Source organism: Clytia hemisphaerica, unplaced genomic scaffold (assembly GCF_902728285.1).
Source record: "Clytia hemisphaerica strain Z4C2 unplaced genomic scaffold, Clytia hemisphaerica genome assembly, whole genome shotgun sequence".
In the NCBI taxonomy this organism is placed as follows: domain Eukaryota; kingdom Metazoa; phylum Cnidaria; class Hydrozoa; order Leptothecata; family Clytiidae; genus Clytia; species Clytia hemisphaerica.
Window position 1 is genome coordinate 953448 of NW_027103286.1, and position 11646 is coordinate 965093.

The following is an 11646-nucleotide window of genomic DNA, read 5'->3' on the forward strand; positions in this document are numbered from 1 at the left end:
TGAAGTCCGGGCTTTAGCTAGGATTGGTTTCTTTTTCGCCCTATATAAGATGACGCAGAACTTTTTGATAAATTTTATCCGCAGTATACTCTTGACTATTATTTATTAGGCAAAGTAGCAATAGAGAATCAATCAATCAATCAATAATTAAATCAATCAATAATCAAATCAATTAATTATTCCTGATTATTTTTTATGTTTCAATCTTTAAAGCATTAAAGCTTTATAAGTGCATGACATGACCTTTCAGTGGGGGCATTTAGTGAAAGCTATGACTAGTTTAAATGTTTATTGGCATCAAAGAAGCGCTAATAATGCGTATTTCAACAACCAAAACGCATGATTTGACAGTAACCATTCACGAAATTATTAAGTTCTCGTGAATTTAACATTTTGCAGATCGGATGAACTCAAATGCGAAATTCGACCTAATGTAAAATCAATAGACTTTTTTCTAAATTACGTCATGAGCAATACTTGCTTTGACTTGAATCTTTCAAATTTATTCCCCGCGTCCCCCGGAACGACCAAAGTTTGAGAATCGACCCTGTGAAAACTGAATTTCGAAAATTGTACCTCTTTCTTATCTTATATATCTATGTTTGACGTTTTCAAGACTGTGCGAGGAGTCTTTTTTCTCAGCAATTTTCTAATTTTTACTGAAAATTTCAGGCAAAATTTTTAATGCAAAATTTTTAATTAAATTTTTTGGTCCAACTACTGTACGAGAATTTTATTTCTAGCCTTAAAACGCTGAGAATGGAAAAAAACCTTTGAAAAATTCAAAAATTTTGCCAGTCGAATGCGATAATTAAATCAGCATTCAAAAAAGCATTTCGTTTCATTATTTTTTAATGTCTTTCATTTACGAAACAGCTGTTTAGTTTACGAGAAGTTTTGTTTACTTGCGCGGCGCGAAAGAGAATTCGTAAATCGTTTATCTCGTACCTAGTCTCTTGTTTTGGACGCGGCCAGAAGAAATCCGCCATTTTGGAAGGCGGAATTTACTCATATCAACAGTAGAAAAAGCTTGGAAAAGTATTAAGATTTCACTGAAAAAGAAAATATTGTACTGGTCAGAGTTCATAATTTATTGTTATTCTGGAGAAAGTATATGCTAGTGTTATGGTTTTTAGTTTGATTTTACTATGAATGGGTTGTCAGTATCTGAGTTATGTTGTCTTTTTTGTTGCCCTCCTTTCCCATCTGTGATCGCCTCAAAGTTAGCGTTTTTACCACCTGAGCCAACTTACACTACACAGGAACTTGGAGATGGTACCTGGGCATTACATTTGAGTGAGAGAGCAGAGTGGCAATATGGACAAAAAGAACTTGACTGTATCGAAGTGTTCCAAGCTCGTACAAACAGAGGAAATAGGATTTCGTGCATGTATGTCAGATGCTCACCAACAGCAAAATTTACTATATTATTCAGTCATGGTAATGCTGTTGACTTAGGACAAATGAGTAGCTTTTATATAGGACTTGGAACAAGGATAAACTGTAACATCTTTTCATATGATTATTCTGGTTATGGACAAAGTTCAGGGAAACCAACAGAAAAAAATATTTATGCAGACATTGATGCTGCCTGGAACTCTTTACGTACACGATATGGTGTAACACCTGAAAATATTATTGTTTACGGTCAAAGTATTGGAACTGTCCCAACAGTTGATTTGGCAGCTCGTTTTGAATGTGCTGGTGTTATTTTACATTCTCCCTTGATGTCAGGAATGCGTGTTGCATTTCCAGAGACAAAAAAGACTTATTGTTTTGATGTATTCCCTAGGTGAGTAAAATTTCATTTGGGGTAACATAGAATTTTTGAATGACACTTTTTGAATGACACAATGTCATACTGTTTGTGAATAATTAAAAACTCTAGCATCACAACAATGATACACATAAGCATAATTAGTAAACATGTGTACTATATCTTCTTTTATCCTTGTTTTGATGCTGGAGTCAGTAGAATCTTTATATTCTTTACATGACGTTGCATCCTGCAAAAGCTCTGTTATCCCACATCAGACAGATCAATCATAGATTCTGCAAAATGTTAAATTCAGTGACATACCGTGAGTGGTCCTACTGTAAATCCGAACGCCCTGCCCAAATCCGACCCCCCAAATAACACTGCTATGAAAAAAATTATATGTTTACAAACCTGTACAAACATTCCCTCTCCAAGTTGAACAATAAACTATTGCAAGAGCTCTTGAAATAAAACACTTAACAAGATTACTATCTATAATGCCAAGATGTCAATTAAATGTGATCAAAAAAGTGTGAGTTGTAAAAATAATTACCTCTAATTATTCTGAATCTGTTATTCGTGTTTAAAACGTTAACAATTTTGTAATAAGAAATTATGTTTTGTATGAAAAGCAATTATTGTTATTTGGTTCAATTGGTTCAGTGCATCAAATCTCTCAGTTTAGTTGACACTTTGGTATCTTCATTGCGTCACAGCAAAAGATTTGTTTTTATTTTAGTTTGTATCTTTGAAAGACCCCATCGGATTTAGGCAGGGCTGTCGGATTTAGGACAACTCACGGTACGAGGCAATTACTTTCTTTTAAAAAGTACCATAGATTTGCCTGGTGTAATGACTTCCTTGCATATAATGAGTGGCTGTTGTGTTTTTCGCTGTGAACTCTTAAACACAGTTAGTCACACTAGCATCCCGCAGAAATGCGTATCAAAGATTAATGCTGAGAAATCGCTACCGTGAGATCGGGCAACCTTGCATCAGTGGGGGCTAACATGCATAGCCCTCAAATGAAAGACTTGGCTGGTCATTAAAATACAAAGTCAAATCAAAACAAAAATGGTAGAGTAGAGCTGCGAGCGGAGCTGCGTAGTTGTATTTTAATGACCAGACAGGTCATTCATTTGAGGGCTATGCATGTATGCATCACGGTATATCGTTTACTTGACTCGCAAGCAAAAAAATGCGTAGCAAAACTTCTAAACAGATTCATGAAAAAATAACCCAGCGCTTTTTACTGAAATTAATATTTTCAAAAACTACGAGAAATTGCTTAAAATTTGAGCCATGGATGAAAAAGTTTGAGCCAAGCCAACCTTGAAAACTAATTTGAAGATCAACCTCCCAAGAAATTGTTGCAAATACATCCTGTAGATGACTGGTGCTGATTTTTTCTGAAAGCTTGATTTTCTAGTGTGACTAACTGAAAGATGTTTGTTACCGTCGTTTTGTATAAAATTCCGATTTCCATACTAAGATTCCTTTGCCACTTATCTAGTAGAAAAACGACCAGGACTGTGGGTTGCTCAAAAAAATAAGCTTCGAAAAGATAGGCAGTTTCGTGAGTAAACACAAGATGTCCCCTTAGAAACAAACTCTTTCCAATCTCATGCGGATTATCCCGGGAAAAATAGTGGGAAGATTCCAGAAAAATGACAGTCAGTATAGCCCTAACTGTTCATATAAAAGTTTTGGGAAATGTATATTTGGACTTTGTACCCAATGCTGCACGCAAGCACTTAAGCTAAAGTCCAGCAAGAGCAGGACAAATATCAGTTTTTTAAAGTTTGCAAAAAACGCCATATAGAAGATCTTTCAAATTCAGTATTTGAATAGCAGTAAAAATTACAACTTTTGTATTTTTCCTTTTTTTTTGCAAAAGTTCCAGAAAGGAAAATAAAGGGATAATGATGATTGAATACTACCCACCAGTGGCGTGGTGGCAGGGGGGGCTGGCCCCAACGGAGCCCTTTTGAGAAGGGGGCACCCAAAAATAAGGGACGCCAAGAAGGATTTTTCAGGCGCCCATATCGAAAGATTGACAAATGAAAAAACAAAAATGGCGCCCCTCATCACCTCAGAAACTCGAAATTTTCTGACTCGCTTCGCTCGCACACTGCCTTTTTTGTGTTCATAATGAGCGTATAGAGAGGGGCGCCAAAAACAAAAAATCTTTAAAAAGGGCGCCATATTTGCCTTGACCACCTCATAGAAATTTTCCCACCACGCCACTGCTACCCACTGATGATTCGCGGCACTTCCATAAAGCTAGAATCGCTTTCCGTCTCTTCGCTTGAGAAAATGTTAGACAGATTAAAGTTCTTCACCCGCGCAGGAGCTCACGAGCTTTCTGATTGTAGACTTAGCTGCGGCAGATCATTTCCATGGAAGTTTTTGGAATGTTTACAAGGCTCTTGACAGAAAATCGTTTGTTTGATTGTCAATGATGACAGTGCTATTATTAATTTTGTTAGATCTGACAAATTGATGTTTGTAAGTGCACTTCATAGTTTTGATTCCCATTGAAAAATCATATTCTGGTTTTCATGTTATAAGATGCTATTTTAGAGCTTTAGAGCTAGCCTGACAGTAATCTTAATGCAAAAATGGGATTAAGGACAGTACAAAACTATGTCCATAATCACATTGTTTGTATTGACCTTTTCCTAGACCTGATGTCATGATGGATAATTAAAAACTAGCATAAATCACGATAACTCTACATTTCAATGGATGCAAGGCAAACAACAACAATAATCCCTTGCATTTATTAGTCAGGTAGAATTGCATATCATAACTACCCAGAAAAAAATGGTGTAGAGATGGAATTTTGCACAGAGGTCCAGGAACATGTCAGGAATCACCAAAAAAGCCCCATCCCCAGAAAGATGGGAAAACCCTCAAATCCATAGTGGCGGACATGGTACTTTTTTCTACAATTAATCAAGGGGGGACCCTTGGTAACTGATTTTTAATGGTTTTCAAATGTCAAAAATAACTAGACAGAAAGATTCCTCTCCATGAGTAGATAAACGATAAAGAAAATGGGGTCACTTTTGAAATTTGGACCACATGGTCCCGAGATATGACCTCTCAAGTCCAAAAATTGATGACTTTAATGACGCCAGAATTTTTACTGAGAGCGATAATTTGGAACATCGACAAGCTTACCATGTAGCCCTGATTATGGGCTTTCAGAAAAATATATGGTTTAATATGTTTAGATCAGCCGTTGGCGAGATATAACGATTTTAAAATTGTTTAAAATGCTTATTTTTGCTAAGTCAGCACTTTTTGATTTTAAAATCGTTATATCTTGCCAACGGTTGGTTTAAACATACTAAACCATATATTTTTTCGAAAGCCTATGATCAGGGCTAAATGATTAGCTCATCAACGTTCCAATTTATCCATCTTAGTAAAAATGCTGACATCAAAATCGTCAATTTTTGGACTTTAGAGATCATATCTCGGGACCACATGGTCCAAATTTAAAAAATGACCCCATTTTCTTTATCTACTCATGGAGAGGAATCTCCCTGTCAGTTATTTTTAAAAATCATCCCCCCTTAATTAATTGTAGAAAAAAGTACCATGTCCGCCATTATGAATTTGAGGGTGTACTCGTCTTCCTGGGGGTGGGGCTTTTTTTTTTGGTAATTCCTGGTATGTTCCTGGACCTCTGTGCAAAATTTTATCTCTACACCATTTTTGTCCCGGCTTTGGCGGTTTATGATCTAATTCTACCTGACTATATTTAAACGTGGAGTTATCACAATTTATAAAAGAGTTTTTAACTATCCATCATGACATTGCATCTAGCAAAATATCTATTGTTATGCATACCATCACGACAAGGGGGTTTATTTCAATTATTTTAATTCCAAAATTGATTTTAAAGGTGCCTAAGTCCTGTGAACTTTATTTTAAAGGAGCCTTAGTCTGTTTTTTGAGATCATACAATTAAAGATATATCTTCAATTAGACTTAAGAGCCAGTTTTTTTTAATGGGGCACTTTGGGGTAAATGCAATAGTTTCAAACTTAGATTTTTCATTTTTGGATATGTTTTTAAGTACAAATAACTGAGTAAAATCACATAATATTTTGGTCTCTGCAAATCCATAATATCAGATTTATGCCAATTTGAACATTTTTGGACATTGCACATAAAAAGATTTTTGATATAGAACCATGCTTTCTCAAATCAAAATGAGGAATTGGTTTTTGGTGATTCTGAAACTATGGCAGGGAAACAATATAATTTTCAAAAAAAATCATAATTTTCAAAATGAATGGTAGTTGGAGTTATGACGCCAGTCACAAAAACGTTACAAATTGATTTTAGGAGTATTTTATTAGAGCCACCTAACCTGTCAGAGGGTAGTTTGTCCCTGCTCAAAATAATAATTTCTGATAGTTCAGTCCCTGGTGTATCCATTTGAAATGATTGCAGTAAAAAATTCCGGCCCTACTGGCCACTAGAGGCCCGAAACGCCAATTCGGTCTAAAAAAGTACCAACTTTAGTCCAATTTTTCCTAGAAATCCCAACATTGTCTGGCCTCCAACTCTTCTGTTCATGAAAGACGACCGCCTGGTCTATCAGGATCAAAATTGATCTTGATTTAAAAAAAATTTTTAACACTGCTCGAAAAATAACTAAAATTTGGGATATTTTGGCTCATTGGAAAACTTCAAAGGGGTCTAGGTCACTGAATTTGTTGTAATATAAGGGCTTTGATGAATCTTTCATATCAAAACCATGAAACTAGGTGAAAAAAGTTGTCAAAGGTGTTTTTTGGGCCGAAAAGGCTTTTTTCAATTCTTTGGACTAGAGCTGAGGTCATTCTATTGCATCCAATAATTTGTACAGGAAAACCAATTATGGTATTCTTTGATAACTTATAATTATTATATATAACTGAAATTTCGCCCAAAGGCGGCTTCTAACTCCCCTGACCCCCTTGATTTTGTAAAATCGACTTAAAAGGATATTTTTGGCTGAAATTTTTGCCGAAAATGAGTACCCATCGATACTTGATTTTGGGAAAGCACCCTATAGAATGTGCAATAATTTATCTGGAGTTGAACCTCTTTCCTTTCTTTTAAAGATTAGGCCTCGGTCAAAGTCCTTCTTAACTCTAATGTTTGACAGTGTTCCTCAAAAAAACAATATTTGCTCAGTTTTGAGTCTTTTAAGTCAATGGAATCTTTGTTTTTGGAAAGCCAAATACGCGCCAAAAAAAATATTTTCTGTGTACAAAAATTAGAACATTTAAAGGTAGTCTAGTCCTGATATATCGAATATTTTGGTCAAAGAGAAAAAAGTCGATGAAAATTGTCCAATTTCATAGAAAATTTTGTAGAAATGTACTCTTAGGTCTGCTTAGGTTCCAAATAAACGCCCCCGCCCCCTTGTTAATTTTTCGAAAACTTTCCAAGTGAAAGCAGTACATCGCATGGCAGAAGTGAAGCTTTTGAATCTAAAAACAGAGTGGACTACACGTTTATTTATAACATACAAAATTTTAGAAGTCATCGGATGTTCTTAACTTTTTGAGCTGTAAAGACAAAAATCATTAAAAATTATGGGTATTTTTGTCCATTTCTCTACGAGATCTTGTGTTTTAGGGTCGGCAAAGCCCTAAAATTTACTTACATAGTTTGCTCTTGCAAAACAAGGGCACGCTACTAGACCCTCTTCTTTTCATCCTAGGGTGTTGTGATTCGTATATATCAGGCATCAGATAAAATCAGATTAGCACTTGTAACTACGAGGGGGGCATGGCTAAAGTAAAACTTAAACATTACACAGACCACATGTCATGAAACGAATCAATAAAAATCACGTGCAAGAAAACATATTTATTAAACAATGTAAACAAGACCTTTTACGTCACGAGCAATTCTAACATCGTTTTCAAAACCTTGCTATGGTAATTAATTCCCAAAGGCAGAGGAGTTCTTAAGAAGTTGACTGCTTTATTTATAAAAGTAACATTTGAAGACTTTGATCAGCTTGGAAATGGTCTCAAAACGAGGCAGTAGTTACGCTCGAAATAATTTATGAAAAGGACTATTTGCATGTTTTGACATACAGTGTGTCCTGAAAAAGCAGACAAAACTTTATATAAAGTAAAATCATTAAAACACATTATCTTAGCTGGACATAGAAAGAAAGATTAAAATTTACTGTTCAATCAATAGATATTCAATTCCCAAGAAGATTTTTGAGATTGAAATATTAAGTATACATATCATAAAATCTCGCATAAATGTTTATATATTTTGTCCACTTTTTTTGGGACACACTGTATGACATCTGTTATGGTTTTCATCGTGCTGGATACAGTTTTTTTGAATTTTGTAATTACTTTTAATCTCATATTTTTAATTCTTTTTTTGGACCTACCCCGGTGGGGTGGAGGTCCTATAAATTAACCCGTGTTCGTTAGTTAGTTAGTTAGTTAGTTAGTTAGTTAGTTAGTTAGTTACCAACTTTTCTCGAGATTGGCTCATTCAATTTTTCTGATTTTTTGCACAAAGGTGCATTACTATAAACCCTCGAATGTGACGGAGCCCGATTTTCGAAAAAAAATTTTTTCCGGCCGGTAGAACCGGAAATGTCCCGAAAAAAGCGGTTTTTTGAGATTTTCTCGAGATTTTATCATTAGTTTTTTGCGATTTTTTGCACATAGATGCACATTAGTACTGCCGAAAAGGTGTCGAAAACCGTTTGCCGAAAAAAAAAATTTTTTCCGGTCTGTAGAACCGGAAATGTGCCGGAAATCGTCGTTTTTTTCACATTTCCGTCACATTTTTTCAACTTATTTAATTGTTTCTTTACAGAAAAATGTTCTTTATGACGATGCCCAAAACTTAGCATTGTTTGATTTCCAAAAAATCATCCTTTGAATCCGGAACTCCTTAAAAATCGCCGGAACAACAGCCGAAAACCGGCGTAAAACGGTTTTCCTTCATTTTTTCAACTTATACTCGACAGATTTTCATGATTTTTTGCACAATGATGTAAAATGGCAATGCCCAAAATGTGACAGATCCCAATTTTCGAAAAAAAATTTTTTCCGGCCGGTTTAGAACCGGAAATGTCCCGAAAAAAGCGGTTTTTTTTGAGATTTTCTCGAGATTTTATCATTAGTTTTTTGCGATTTTTTGCACATAGATGCACATTAGTACTGCCGAAAAGGTGTCGAAAACCGTTTGCCGAAAAAAAATTTTTTCCGGTCTGTAGAACCGGAAATGTGCCGGAAATCGTCGTTTTTTTCACATTTCCGTCACATTTTTTCAACTTATTAATTGTTTCTTTACAGAAAAATGTTCTTTATGACGATGCCCAAAAACTTAGCATTGTTTGATTTCCAAAAAAAATCATCCTTTGAATCCGGAACTCCTTAAAAATCGCCGGAACAGCCGAAAACCGGCGTAAAACGGTTTTCCTTCATTTTTTCAACTTATACTCGACAGATTTTCATGATTTTTTGCACAATGATGTAAAATGGCAATGCCCAAAATGTGACAGATCCCAATTTTCGAAAAAAAATTTTTTCCGGCCGGTAGAACCGGAAATGTCCCGAAAAAAGCGGTTTTTTGAGATTTTCTCAGTTTTAATTTTCTCTGAATGATTGATTAAAGTGTCGATATTATTTTTCTTTCACCGTTAAACATCGATGCGTTTCTTAATTGCTTTCTCCGTTCCAATAGATATATAAATCGAAATTTAAAATTATACATTACTTCCATTAAATTATAATTATTCGTTTTATAAATAGGTAGGTCCATTAAAGTATTACTTGTTTTTTTCAGCATTGAGAAGATGTCGACCATCACACGAACACCCGTTCTTGTCATCCACGGAACTGAAGATGAAGTTATTGACTTTTCGCACGGACTCGCAATCTACGAGAAAGCGCCCAAGGCTGTCGAACCGTTATGGGTGGAGGGTGCAGGTCACAATGATGTTGAACTTTATTCACAATATTTAGAACGCTTGAAACAGTTTGTGCAGTATGATCTTGTGAAGGAATAAAAGACTGGAAAGCTTATGGCGTACGCCCATGTACGCCCAAGTATCCGCCCAATGCATTTTGTGCTTGATATGATTATCATACAAAATGCATAGACGTTGGATACATGACGGGCCTAAAAACATCCATAATATTTATTTGCACCAGTTCATAATTAAAGCAATATACCTTTTTTTAGTTCTCTCTTTTGTTTGTTTTAAAAAGGCTTCTATAAATAAATTCTTTCAAATTTTTGCACCTTTTTACATTAATTTTATTTTTCAATTCTGGGCTTAAATTATTTTAAAATATTTTTCCATAAAGTGGAAAGTCTCTGTGACCTTTGAAATTGCGAGGTTTATATTCTGCAGATGTAGATTAGTGTTATGGTCCTAATTCGTGATATTCATGATGTAATGTTTTGTACGAAAGCATCCCGAAAAACCGGGTGTTTGCCACTAGTTTTAAATTCAAACAATAAAACTGTTGGCTAACGCCAATGATATTTTAGGCTCTTTCGCCTAAAACATTACGTCATGAATATGATGAATTAACTAATTTTCTCATATCTTTCTTTTGTTTTTCGAAGCATTCCAAAAAGCTCTGAACTTTTTTTGGAAGGTTCTATAATTTCAGTGACTTATTTTGAACGACTCTTTGTTCCAAATTTTCTTAAGCTCCTAGAAACGGCTTTTGAATTTCAATCCACACGAAATTACCTGAAACCAAAATAGCGGTTTTCTTTTCGGGACCAACCGAAAGTTATTATTGTTTGGAATTGTTCGCCGCGAAAGTTAAGGATATCACCGAGTTAATGTATCTGTGTTTTTCTACGATGGAGACGGTTAGTATCTAATTCGCTAGATCCTGGCTGACCGAGGACAGCACTTTTACTATACTCGATTTAGCAGGTCAGAAATGCGGCTTGTTCCAAATCGTTTCAGTCACTCTACCGTCCTCAAAAGTGCAAATACATGAACTCGCTATTAAGTTGGGTTAGGGTGGACACCGTGTTAAACCAAGTCCCATCAAGCCACTCAATCATTTAAATTCTGTATTTATGTATTAATTAATTTTGAAGATATTTTTTTGAGACCACTCACTCCCACTCTAAAGTTTATAATTATTATCTACCACTACTACGAGTACTACCTACTTATATATCATATAGATGAAATATTTTGTCAGTTTTTATTTCTTGAATATCAATTAATTATCATATTATGTTTACGTATAAAATATGCTCGTTTTCTTCTTATTTCTCTGCCTGGGATCATATTCATTATAAAAAACCCCGGTCTGGCAATGTATTGTTTTAGCTTTTTGTTAAATTTTCTTTTGTTACAAACATACAAAAGACAAGTTTCTACAAGTTATGTTTCTTGGATCACAACTTAACCCGAATTTTTGAACGCCTACCCTTCTCTGAAATTTCTCTGTTCTGGAAATTTGTTTCGGTGAATCGTATTCTTTAAAAAAAACTGGTGCTGCACCAATCTGGTCCCCGTGTATCCCAGGCTTTATTTACGTTACTTATGGCCGCCAGAGAATATTATCTATCTAGCGCTATCAGTAAACATCAAAAAGCTGATAATACACAGGGAACGAGGTTGGCACTGCACCCCAAATTTATGTTTTCTTTGCAACTGCACAAATTTGTTAAGACTAATTCTCCTTCTTTTTTCGAGTAAAGAGAAACAGAAGGCGTAACGTTCACTCAGCATATTCTGTAAAATGTACCACCCAAAAGCACAGAAACGGGGGTAACTCTTGGACAGGAATTTCTTACAAAATACATATCCTTTCAAAAACAATTTCGGGGATGCGCGCAGCCTAGAATAGATCTTA

General features: G+C 35.2%; 1 protein-coding gene across 1 annotated transcript; it reads left to right on the top strand.

Annotated features, from left to right (window-relative positions):
• The first annotated feature begins 973 nt into the window (after nt 1–973).
• Nucleotides 974–11037, top strand: LOC136806142 (alpha/beta hydrolase domain-containing protein 17C-like). The gene is made up of 2 exons (XM_067062711.1): nt 974–1792; nt 9599–11037. Exons 1-2 carry the CDS (start codon nt 1149–1151, stop codon nt 9819–9821), a joined length of 867 nt encoding a protein of 288 aa, XP_066918812.1. The 5' UTR covers nt 974–1148; the 3' UTR covers nt 9822–11037.
• The last annotated feature ends 609 nt before the right edge of the window (nt 11038–11646 follow it).

Bases quoted from the DNA above. Each gene is read 5' to 3' on its own strand.
- LOC136806142 (XM_067062711.1), top strand. From the start codon at position 1,149: ATGAATGGGTTGTCAGTATCTGAGTTATGTTGTCTTTTTTGTTGCCCT. The intron at 1,793-9,598 runs GTGAGTAAAATT...TGTTTTTTTCAG, and splicing joins TGTTTTGATGTATTCCCTAG to CATTGAGAAGATGTCGACCA.